Source organism: Saccoglossus kowalevskii, chromosome 5 (assembly GCF_978046115.1).
Source record: "Saccoglossus kowalevskii chromosome 5, keSacKowa6.1, whole genome shotgun sequence".
Classification (NCBI taxonomy): domain Eukaryota; kingdom Metazoa; phylum Hemichordata; class Enteropneusta; family Harrimaniidae; genus Saccoglossus; species Saccoglossus kowalevskii.
Genome location: NC_140645.1, coordinates 12,834,185 through 12,847,395, shown reverse-complemented (window position 1 = coordinate 12,847,395; position 13,211 = coordinate 12,834,185). Strand labels below are relative to the sequence as shown.

The window sequence follows — 13,211 nt, the reverse complement described above, 5'->3', positions numbered from 1 at the left end:
TTATCTTGCAGGGTTGAAGTTTTATTTAATAGCATTGAAAGGGGACGATTTTTTATCTTGCTCGCCCAACCTCGCGACTGAATGGTCCGGTAGCGCCCCCCCCCCCCATGTTGTAAAATATAAATTACAATAAACAATGGCAAAAACTTCACTTCGGGTTCAAGTGGAAGCAGTCAGTGAAAGCAAGTGACCGCGACACAAGAGTAATTATTTCTCGCCGAGTCATCACAGCCCCACAGTCTCGGGTTTCTACTAACTTTGTTAGTTGCCGAGTAAGTTTGAACAGGCACGTGAAATGTCTATCGTTCACGTAGTCTTTGTTCATGCACAAGGGCTATTCGCAGTAGATTTCATCGCGGCGATCAATCTGGCATATAACAGCCTACTTATTTTGCAAGTGAAAATTTCTAAAAATCGAAAAATTTGGTGACGGTCATTATTATTTTACTTGAATAAATTAATTACTCCAAGTAGGGAATACAAAATAAAGGCGATTATGTAATACAAGTAAATCATATCTTATATTAGCCCTGCGTACAGTGCTGTGTGTAAGGGGACGCGGTCGGTTGATAGATGTCCCCACCACAGCCATGCGTATCTCCATAGACAAAGTCCGGGAACGCACCGTAATTGGTGCGCAAGTTAAAAATAGGTAGTTTCTCTGCCGAAATGACGATAGTTATCCGTAACAACCATTAAAAAGTTATCTGAAATGGAAATGTCTTTAAACGACTAGTAAAGACGGACAAATTGTAAACGCGCAGGTACAGGATGAATTATCCACCAAACGCCGCCATTTTTAATTTCATTCACGCAAGAGAATGCGTTTGTTTTTAGGGCAAAGTAGCCGATTTCATCCACAATTGGACTCCGAACTGGGAGTTCTGGATATATCTGGTAATCGATCATCATTATTGGTAGCTGGGCATGTTATTTCATTAAAAAAGTTATATTTTTCAAAGTCCCGGACTTTGTCTATGAAAGTTCGCAGGGCTGTGGTGGGGACATCTATCAACCGAACGCGTCCCCGTACACACAGCACTGTACGCAGGGCTAATCTTATATATAAATAAATTCACTGTTCCTATAGGCTATCTAATAATTTAACATATAATAAACTAATATATAAATAAACTATGAAACTTGTTATTCTATTAAAATTAAAACAAAAGTAGCATCGTACATTAGATGGTGATACAATCTCATTTTGCCAGTTTAGCTTTGCTCGAGGCAAGTTTTTTCAACGACAGTAACTTAGCATGAAGAAAAGTCTTCTTCCTCGTGATGTTTCTGGTTAAGGTTCCCTGGCGGTTAGTTTCTCTAGTGTTCTCAATTTGTCCACGAACATTGCTGCTGGGTATAATTTTTGCTAGAGTTGCCGAGCGACGGGAATTTGCCTGCTTCTCTTCACCGGTAGTTTCTTGTCTTAGAGATTTTCTTCCTAACTTCGACTCAATACGGTGAAAAGACTTGACTGTGACATTTTCATTCGTTGCAGGAGCTAGAAATTAAAGTAATGCCTTTTAGTGATTTGCATTGCTTGCATAAAAGGTTTCGGCATGGAAACCAGTTATAATTTCTTTATCTCCTCGAATATTTAGTATAAACTCCCTAAGTACCTTTCAAATTGTATGGATATTTGTGAAAAGCGAACCATATACAATCACAGGCATACTAACACAAGATTCAAAGTTGCGACCATGGCAAAAATCACCGCAATTGTAAGACTCTTCACACCACGCAACTTTTAAAACAACTGTCCGAAATGAACGCGACGCGAATCCACACCTACTAAAAGGACATTTGCAAACCAAAATGCATTTAACATTTGCAGTACACGTTTCGTTTAATAATCAGCATTTTGTTTAAAAAAAAACTACACTAGTTTCAGAAAATATTGTAGAATGAGCCCAACATGTAGCGAATTAACATATACGTTCATTTGCATTTTTTTGAATGCATCCATGGGCGATTTTTCTAACACGTGATAGACTCGTAGCCGCACAAATCGTATTGAATTTCTTTTATTTAGCGCAATGTCGAAATACAGTTTGTTCACAGGGAATGACGTTAAGGTGCACTTCAGTAAAATTTACCAATTATGTAATGCCAATTAAGCTTGAAAATAGCCAAAAAAACTATTCACGCACGCAGTGTTGACGTCACCCCCACTCATTTACATTTCATTGCATGCATGACTCAGATATACTAGTACAATCGTTTTGCAATTAATATGAGAAGACCTACGTGCAAGTGCACCGAGCTGTTCTTCTAGAGCTTCGATTCTTCCCAAGAGTTCTGTGTACATTTCCTCATCTGAAAAAGAATTGAATTAAAAATTGGCAACAGATTTCCTCAGATAATTAAAGATCCGCTGGACCAAGGTTTTTTTTATGAAGGTAAGCACTAAACACTTTTCCAAATAAGTGTGCTAGAATATAATTGGACAATCTTACTTTCTTAATGAAGCTTCCACTCCCAGTTGATTGTGGCAGTTATTCCAAATGGGGGGGGGGGGCGTTTACATTGCAGGAATAGAGTGAATAGTTAGAAAAGTACACACTATTTCACACTTCATGGTCCAAGTTACCCGTTGTGGAGGTTACCCACGTGCAATTGTATAGCCAATGAATCTAGCGACTGTTTCTCTGCCTTTAAGAATGAAATTGTGTGGAGTTAATACTAAAAACCTACGAGGTTTTGACGATCGATTACTATTTTCTTTGCAACAGAACGACTATAGTTTTTTTTGCGCTTGTGGTCACAACTTACCCACTTCATGACAATGCGACAATGTTTCCAACAAAAAAATATTCAAAGACGAAAATGTTTTTTTCTTGAAAACTCACTTAATGATTCATGTTGCTCTACATGTTCTTCCACTTCATTGCACTTCTCTTCTATGGCGTCCAACCTCTCTTCAATTCTAAATCTAGATATTTTTTCTATTGGAATGGAAGATCATTAAATTAGTAATACTAGATAAACTCTACTACTAAAGAAGTTTCATAATTAATAATTATAAATCTTGGTAAGCACATCTCTGGGCTTGCAGCTACCCATTCGCCAATTGTTTAACTGAGTGACACGAGAATAAAAAAAATAGTTTTACAGATTTAGCTAAAAGTTTGTATTATAGACAAGCGTCACGTGTATGGCAGTTACCTTCAATGGTTGGTTCTGGAGTAATTGGTTCCAACGTTGGAAGACATTCTGGCAGTCGTTCATCTTCGCCATATTCACAGTCTGATATACCATCACAAACTTTGATGATTGAAATACATGCACCAGTGGTGGGACATTTAAACTCCCTAGCCTCATCACAACCACAATCGTCTTCATCTTCGCCATACGGACAGTCAGGATCACCATCACAAACGTATTCTCCCAATATGCATTTCCCATTACCGCATTCGAATTGATTGACATTGCATCCACAGAGATCGACACTTTCATCTTCACCAGTTGCACAATTCGGTACACCATCACATACACGAAATAAGGATATACAATGTCCAGACAAACATGTGTATTCAGATTCTAAGCATCCAGTTCCACAATCGAGTTCATCTTCAGAACTCTCACAATCTATGGTACCGTCACAGAACTGATGAGCTTCAATAGATTCTCCAGATTTACATTCATGATGTATAAATCTACCACATCTGAAAGGATTCTCATCAGCACCACTAGGACAATCATCAACTCCATTGCACAGAGACGACAGTGGTATGCAACCACCTTGGGGACATGCAAACTCTACTTCAGAGCATACATTTGGACAATCTAATTCGTCTTCACCATTAACACAATCTCTGATGCCATCGCAAATTTGGAAATTAGCAATACATTCGCCAGTTGAGCATTCATGTGCTGGGCATGGATCATGACATGTACGTGGGTTCTCATCAACTTCACTTGGGCAATCTACTATTCCATCACATTTGGAAGATAAAGGAATACAGCGACCATCAAGGCAGGTAAATTCAGCCAGAGTACAACCACAGTTTGTCTCATCTTCGCCACTAGGACAATCACTAACGCCATCACAGAACTGGTCTGTGGAAATGCATTCATCAGTAGAGCATTCATATTGCAGCAATGTGCAAGGGGTTAGATTACATGTCAGTGTGCTTTCATCACCCGCATCAGAACAGTCTACTATTCCATCACATTTGTAGGATAAAGGAATACAGCTACCATCAGTACAGGTAAATTCTTCATTTGTACAAACTGTACAAAGTGGTGTTTGTTCGTCAGCACCATCCGAACAGTCTACTATTCCGTCACATTCGTAAGACAAAGGAATACAGCTACCATCAGGGCAGGTATATTCAGCCCATGTGCAAGGGGTTAGATTACATGTCAGTGTGCTTTCATCACCCGCATCAGAACAGTCTACTATTCCGTCACATTTGTAGGATAAAGGAATACAGCTGCCATCAGTACAGGTAAATTCTTCATTTGTACAATCTGTACAAAGTTGTGTTTGTTCGTCAGCACCATCAGAACAGTCTGCTATTCCGTCACATGTGTTGGATAAAGGAATACAGCTGCCATCAGGGCAGGCAAATTCTCCACGAGCACAGACTGCACAAAGTGGAGTTTGTTCATCAGCACCATCTTGACAATCTACTATTCTGTCACACATGTAGGATAAAGGAATACAGCTACCATCAGTACAGGTAAATTCTTCATTTGTACAAACTGCACAAAGTGGCGTTTGTTCGTCAGCACCATCAGAACAGTCTACTATACCATCACATTCGTAAGATATAGGAATACAGCTACCATCAAGGCAGGTAAATTCAGCCCATGTGCAACCACAGTTTGTCTCATCTTCCCCACTAGGACAATCACTAATACCATCACATAGCTGATCTGTAGAAATACATTCACCAGTAGAGCATTCATATTGCAGCAATGTGCAGGGGGTTAGATTACATGTCAGCGTGCTTTCATCACCCGCATCAGAACAGTCTACTATTCCATCACATTTGTAGGATAAAGGAATACAGATACCATCAGTACAGGTAAATTCTTCATTTGTACAAACTGCACAAAGTGGTGTTTGTTCATCGGCACCATCAGAACAGTCTACTATTCCATCACATTCGTAAGACAAAGGAATACAGCTACCATCAGTACAGGTAAATTCTTCATTTGTACAAACTGCACAAAGTGGTGTTTGTTCATCACCCGCATCCGAACAGTCTACTATTCCATCACATTCGTAAGACAAAGGAATACAGCTACCATCAGTACAGGTAAATTCTTCATTTGTACAAACTGTACAAAGTGGTGTTTGTTCGTCAGCACCATCCGAACAGTCTACTATTCCGTCACATTTGTAGGATAAAGGAATACAGATACCATCAGTACAGGTAAATTCTTCATTTGTACAAACTGTACAAAGTGGTGTTTGTTCATCGGCACCATCCGAACAGTCTACTATTCCGTCACATTTGTAGGATAAAGGAATACAGCTGCCATCAGGGCAGGTAAATTCAGCCAGAGTACAACCACAGTTTGTCTCATCTTCGCCACTAGGACAATCACTAACGCCATCACAGAACTGGTCTGTGGAAATGCATTCATCAGTAGAGCATTCATATTGCAGCAATGTGCAAGGGGTTAGATTACATGTCAGCATGCTTTCATCACCCGCATCAGAACAGTCTACTATTCCGTCACATTTGTAGGATAAAGGAATACAGCTACCATCAGTACAGGTAAATTCTTCATTTGTACAAACTGTACAAAGTGGTGTTTGTTCGTCAGCACCATCCGAACAGTCTACTATTCCGTCACATTCGTAAGACAAAGGAATACAGCTACCATCAGGGCAGGTATATTCAGCCAGAGTACAACCACAGTTTGTCTCATCTTCGCCACTAGGACAATCACTAACGCCATCACAGAACTGGTCTGTGGAAATGCATTCATCAGTAGAGCATTCATATTGCAGCAATGTGCAGGGGGTTAGACTACATGTCAGTGTGCTTTCATCACCCGCATCAGAACAGTCTACTATTCCGTCACATTTGTAGGATAAAGGAATACAGCTCCCATCAGTACAGGTAAATTCTTCATTTGTACAATCTGTACAAAGTTGTGTTTGTTCGTCAGCACCATCAGAACAGTCTGCTATTCCGTCACATGTGTCGGATAAAGGAATACAGCTGCCATCAGGGCAGGCAAATTCAGCCCATGTGCAACCACAGTTTGTCTCATCTTCATTACTAGGACAATCACTAATACCATCACATAGCTGATCTGCAGAAATACATTCACCAGTAGAGCATTCATATGCTGGGCATGGATCAGTACATGTCAGTGTGTTTTCATCGCCCGCATCAGAACAGTCTACTATTCCGTCACATTTGTAGGATAAAGGAATACAGCTCCCATCAGGGCAGGTAAATTCAGCCCATGTACAACCACAGTTTGTCTCATCTTCACCACTAGGACAATCACTAATACCATCACATAGCTGATCTGTAGAAATACATTCACCAGTAGAGCATTCATATGCTGGGCATGGATCAGTACATGTATGAGGGCTTTCATCGACTTCACTTGGGCAGTCTACTATTCCGTCACATTTGTAGGATAAAGGAATACAGCTGCCATCAGTACAGATAAATTCTTCATTTGTACAAACTGCACAAAGTGGCGTTTGTTCGTCAGCACCATCAGAACAGTCTACTATTCCATCACATTCGTAAGATACAGGAATACAGCTACCATCAGGGCAGGTAAATTCAGCCCATGTGCAACCACAGTTTGCCTCATCTTCCCCACTAGGACAATCACTAATACCATCACATAGCTGATCTGTAAAAATACATTCACCAGTAGAGCATTCATATTGCAGCAATGTGCAGGGGGTTAGATTACATGTCAGCATGCTTTCATCACCCGCATCAGAACAGTCTACTATTCCGTCACATTTGTAGGATAAAGGAATACAGCTACCATCAGGGCAGGTAAATTCAGCCCATGTACAACCACAGTTCGTCTCATCTTCACCACTAGGACAATTACTAAAAGCATCACATAGCTGATCTGTAGAAATACATTCACCAGTAGAGCATTCATATGCTGGGCATGGATCAGTACATGTCAGTGTGCTTTCATCACTCGCATCAGAACAGTCTACTATTCCGTCACATTTGTAGGATAAAGGAATACAGCTACCATCAGGGCAGGTAAATTCAGCCCATGTACAACCACAGTTCGTCTCATCTTCCCCACTAGGACAATCATTAATACCATCACATAGCTGATCTGTAGACATACATTCACCAGTAGAGCATTCATATTGCAGCAATGTGCAGGGGGTTAGATTACATGTCAGTGTGCTTTCATCACCCGCATCAGAACAGTCTACTATTCCGTCACATTTGTAGGATAAAGGAATACAGCTACCATCAGTACAGGTAAATTCAGCAAAGCTACAACCACAGTTTGTCTCGTCCTCACCACTGACACAATCTGCGATTCCATCACAAAGATTCATTTGACTAATGCATTCACCAGTTGAACATGCAAATTGTGTGCATCCAGTATTACCATTTCCTGATAAAAAAAAACATTTGAATTGTACATTACAAGTATTTCTCCGGCTTGTAATGCAACATCATTGCATTTACCAAAGAAGGCTGTCATTCCTGTCACTTGACCTTGAACGCTCATTATTTGGCTATTTCATCACAACAGCAGTTACACCGCATCTGCCCATGGTACAATTGTTCCTTGGTTTACGAGGCATATTCTACTTGCGAGATTGTCATAACCTTTTCCCAGTAGAACGAGTGTCTTCAAAAGTACGAGTTTTCCCCCCTGAAATGTACAGATTGTTTCGGAGAGATACAATTAAAAAAAATATCTTACTACACAATTCTAGCGAGTCATCATAATTGCCAGAACAGTCATTTGGTATTCCATCACACGCTTTATCAGTTGATATGCACGTTCCATCGGAGCATTTCAAGAATCCTACACTGCAACCTGAAATTAAAAACTTGATGAATGAGCATCGAGGTATGCTACAGGTAATTTGTCTTGTAAAAATGTAACAAATCTTAATTGTGAATTTTAGATACTACACACCTGCACATATAGAGGGCGCTTCGTCACCACCGTCAACACAGTCACCATACCCATCGCACACCCAATAAGTTGGCAAGCATCTTCCATCTGAACACTGGTATTCCCCACGTCCACATTCCGCTGTTAAAAAAACGCAATGTTAGAAAGCACATCTTAAATCTTGTACCATATGTTAGATTTCCATAGACGACAATTTAAGTGTCTTGGCGAAATTTTTTCTACACTACGTCTAAAATCCCCTTATTTTTAAAAATGCGTTTGAAAGTTGCGGTCTACTCGAGTCGTTTATCGTATTTCACAACGAGGCTCCTTATTAGCATACACGTATTCTTGCGACGTAACGAAGAGACGTGGTTGTACAACGTGGATATATTCTAAAGAATACTTCAGGTTCGAATTGTCAATCGATGCTTACATTTTCTAAAATAAGCCTCCACACTAATTTTAGTTTTACACATTCTACAAAATTTGGGCTGGGTTATTAGTGCAATGATATATTTTGTTTACGGAAACCATTTCTTTTACAACAATTTCTCGAACTGTCGTGGCTTAGTGACATTAAGAGTTTGCAACGATACACGAAACGATCTGTGGTTTATATATATTAATCAAAATGAAACTAGTCTATGGCAAGAGAAATAGAGCAAAGCTCGTCGTACAAATAAATGTTCGACTCTTGTTTCGCATTATCAATTGTCTGGTTGCGAATATGAGCGATTCCAGGCACTAACAGATGCACGAATGCATCTGTTAAAACGAAAAAAAGCGCTAGATCGAGAGACCTTCAGCGGGGACGGCCGCCTTTTGTGGGTAAAACTCCAGGTCTTCCGCGCCTACATTTGAACACATTCAATGACCCGATACGTGAATACACGTTTTTCATTCGTCAATCGCTCAACCCTCGTCATACTAGACGCGCAAGACTCTTTTCCGAAATTGGTGCAACAAAACGCGGTAGACGGAAATTTAGTGCGATTTGTTTGAGATGTTACTGGACATTTGTCTTAGTTTAAATGTCACCCACCAACGCCACTTAGTAACCAACGATCGTACGTTAGTAATCGCATATACTGTCTGAACAAGTGTGTGCAAGTATACTACCTCCATATGACCAATTGTTTGATAATATTTTGCAACCCGAAAATAAAATAAGTGACACTTACTCCATTTCAATAGATTTTCACAAGCATAATAGTAATTCACAGCTACAAGTTTGTTTTTTACTTCTTCTTCTACAGGGAAACCTTGGCTAGTCCCCGCCTCAAGTGTCATGGCGTACCAAGCCACAAAGGGGCGGTAACTAGTAATGGTTCCAGCATTCTGATCGGTCAGTCACTTTCTCGTCGCTTGTTCCATTTCCTTTGGTCACCTGATGTCGGCGCTAACGCCCGTGGCCCTAGAGAAAGGGTCTCCTTTTACTCTCGAAAATTGGGCGAATATGAAACTTTATTTTTTATAAATTTGCACAGAAACCTCGAGAAATGCCAGAAACATCTTAAATATGCAAGTCTAAGCAGGCAGAATGCAAGGGCATGGCGTAATGAAGACTTGTTTACAGAAAACTACTACTAGTATTACGTTTTCAAATTAAGTTAGTCACGTGGCTTTGGGTCGGAATCCTGAACAATATACATGATACAATTTCTAATGTTTAGGTTTAAGGAGAAGTTCAACTACTGGTTAAAGACTTGTCAATTGCTGGCACCACCAAGGTACGATGGATGGTCAACTTGGGTTTGAATGTTTAAAAAAAATCTGCACAGAAAATGTTACATCATCGTGAAAAAGATGTGGTTCACATCTAGGTGGCGAGGAAACCATCTCGCAGTAGTGTACTCATCCACACCCGATTTTTATAATTGCCCACACCGCACTGAGCGCAAAATACAAAAGTTATGTAGATTTCAAATATTGTCAGGGGGCTTGTTTCATAAATAACCTGAAATGTGTTCATTTCACTCACCTCCACAGATAGCCGTCGATTCATCAAAGTTGTCGCTGCAGTCCATTTCGTATCCATTGCACATTTCAAACGAAATTAGACATTCTCCATCAGCTGGACATTTAATCATAACAAGTCCGCACACTGTAAGCAACAAAATTGTTTGTGAACAGACGAGAAAAATACGACTACTAGACAACGTTAAATCGACGCAAGTTGTGCCGACTATACACTAATAGAATACCAATTATTGGCCGAGTAAAATGTCATATGCAAATAAACTTGCTGGAGTGAATTATTTCAGCTCTATTTTGAGGTTAACGTCGTATATTAATAACTTAGACCGCCTTAAAATGTTACACATACACATTCAGTTTAGAACACCAATGCCCGTACCACCGTATAGACAAAGGCAACACCACTAATAGAAGGCGTGGCATTTAAAATGGCCAATCATTGTCACAGTTGCTGTAGTATATTTGGTACATGAACCATTTTCCATCCAATACGGGGTCTATATGTGCACGAGAAATTAGCACGTGCACACATTTCAAATTGCCCAAACAATTCATTATATCCTGATACAGGTACTGGACTATTATGGGTTTAACATGTGACAAAAGGAAATGCACATTTAAAACTATTCAAGTCGAAGGTCGACAAAAAAGCGATTCTACTACACTGGTATTGCTAATGTTACCCAGCTGGCTACTCAAAATGCACCAGTCCGCCATTTCAGATCCAATTAGTTTTAGTCAATTTATTCACAAACCCAAGGCTTATTATTCAACGTACCAACACACTGAACAAGCATCGAATAAAAATTCATGCATTACAATCAATTAGTTTCCAGGTTATGGTGAATCAGTCCAATGTATTCATCAATCAAGTACCAATATTTAAAATTACAAGCACTTGTTGCATCTTTGATATAAGTTAATTGCCGAATAATGCAATAAAATGTTCTAGTAATCAATGTTCTAGGAAACTACGCACTTTACTTACCGGTATAGTCGCACAAAGAGTCTGATTCGTCAAACGCATCTGGGCAATCTGGCACTTCGTCACACAAATAATAGCTAGGTATACATTCACCGGTCGATGGACAAACAATCTCGTCGACACCACATCCCCAAGTAGTGATCGAAGTAAATATTGGAGGAGAGACCCTGCTTCCTTGATCAATGCCGTCAATATCATCGTTACGTAATCTTCGAGATTGGCGAATGTGCTAATAAAAGAAGATATTAGATCGATAGATTTATAATTATGTATCACTGAAATTATTTGCTAGGGGTGTACATTTAAAGTTGCTTGAATTAACCCGCCACATAAATACAAAGCAAAAAACAATATATCGCGTGAATCCAGCATTATGCAAAGTTTCTAAGTTCTGAATTCACAGGATACGATTTACGAACAAGATGCTTTTTTTTTTTTTACAAGATTTTGGAAAATTTGTCATTTTCAGTTTGAAAAAAACGGGAAAAAAAACGCTAAACGCATTTACTCTGTGTTGTGGCTATCAAGTTTTTGTTTGCAGAATCGAGAGAATCGACAGGTACATGCATTTGAAGGACATTACAGATGTATATTGGGCGAGACCATTTAAATACGTGGAGGTGATTTGGCAGCCAGCGAGGGCCTTCAAAACTGGGGACAGGGACTCGTTTTTACAGGAATGAGTGTCGAGTCTTGCGGAATATTTAAAATGCAAGAAGAAGATAAATTGAACTTAGAATTGTTTTAAAAAATCGAGCGTGCCGACCACGACTGAAAAAGGAAATGGGCCAAACACAAACCTCGTACTTCTCAATTGAGTTATGTTGGTCTCGTTCGGATATTTTCAAATCAACACGAGGGCGACGTTCCGCTGCATTTGTTCTGGCAAGGTCAAGAGCGGAAATAATGCCGCAACTACACATCATTATAATTAGTAAAATGATGAAAAGCGGTGACATGGCTGCCTTCATCCTCGCCTCGAGCCGAAGGTTAAACGGCAATGTGAGAGAACTGTCAATACGGGGTCACGTCAGCAATTATCCCACAGTCCGTCTATCGTTCGACTTTTTATACCGATGACGTTTCACCAGGAGGACACTTTATGCAAATTAGCACTCACTTGACAATAAGACCACCTGGCTTTTTTTGAAGAAGGAACATGCCATTGTCGTTTGTAATTCAGAGTTTACGTTCCAATTTCCGGTTTATTTGTTTATTTTTCTTTTCGAATATATCATGATCAAATATGAAGAAGCAAACAAAGTTGCAATGAAAGTGATATTTACACCTACAGTATTACGTTTTACGTCAATTGCATATAAAATCATTTTAAAATCTTGTTTCCATTACAATTGCCCTCAAAATAAAAAGTGCGCCGAATATTTAAACGTTGACCAATTCATTTTATTAATATTGTTAGAACAATTTAAATGTTGGTACGAATATGAGTACTGTTACCATGGAAACAGCAATTTTCTATTAAAAACTCAAAAGATTCTTGACGAAATCTCACGAAAATATCACGGCGACTGTACGGTGAACAGGAAAAGCAATCGATCTGATTTTGGTACAGATGTGGAAATAGTTGCTATAATAACATCGACTTCGGACTTTTTTATTGACAACTTAAAAACACGAGGATATTATATTGCTAGGACCAAGCCATTAGATGTTTGCAGGGGCGGCGTTACGATTGACATGCCATGGAATCGGTAATTTTGCGAATGATTTTTCATTTATAACTCAAACATTTATTCATATTAATTCTTCAGCAGGAATTTCTAGTGGTAACTAGTACCAATCGATTATATTTTGCTAGAGATGTGGATTTAGTTTCCTGGAAAAAAAAAAAATTTCGGAACTGATTACATGATGTGATTGACCATTTATCTTGCTTTCCTTATATGGTAACTGATCGAAGCGCGGTGGTCGTCACGCAGCGCATGTTCGAATTTTGTGTAAACAAACTATGTATTTTACACACGTTGTATACGTTGCTATGAATCCCATATCAATCAGGACGCGGCGCGACGACTGAAGCGCTTTAAAGGAAAAATTACGGCACGTAATGGTGTTACGGTGACAGATCAAGGGCGGTAGGCAAAAGTGTAAGATAAGCCAGGATTACTGACAATTTTCAAATGTTGACGAT

At 39.5% G+C, this 13,211-nt stretch overlaps 1 protein-coding gene across 1 annotated transcript; it reads right to left on the bottom strand.

Moving 5' to 3' along the window:
* LOC100370687 (uncharacterized) lies at window positions 1–12,117 on the bottom strand. The gene is made up of 9 exons (XM_002742175.4): window positions 11,860–12,117; window positions 11,063–11,288; window positions 10,079–10,201; window positions 8,116–8,235; window positions 7,897–8,013; window positions 3,166–7,581; window positions 2,850–2,945; window positions 2,248–2,316; window positions 1–1,501 (listed from the first exon to the last, which is right to left on the bottom strand). The coding sequence occupies exons 1-9, from the start codon at window positions 12,028–12,030 to the stop codon at window positions 1,203–1,205; spliced, it is 5,637 nt and encodes a 1,878-aa protein (XP_002742221.2). The 5' UTR covers window positions 12,031–12,117; the 3' UTR covers window positions 1–1,202.
* Between the last annotated feature and the right edge of the window lie 1,094 nt (window positions 12,118–13,211).

What these genes read in the sequence shown, in the direction of transcription:
- LOC100370687 (XM_002742175.4), bottom strand. Translation starts at nt 12,030, where the DNA reads ATGAAGGCAGCCATGTCACCGCTTTTCATCATTTTACTAATTATAATG. An exon ending in TGACTCGCTAGAATTGTGTA is followed by an intron (nt 7,582 to 7,896) that starts GTAAGATATTTT and finishes TTTTTTTATCAG; the next exon opens with GAAATGGTAATACTGGATGC. An exon ending in AGAGCAACATGAATCATTAA is followed by an intron (nt 2,317 to 2,849) that starts GTGAGTTTTCAA and finishes ATTCTTTTTCAG; the next exon opens with ATGAGGAAATGTACACAGAA.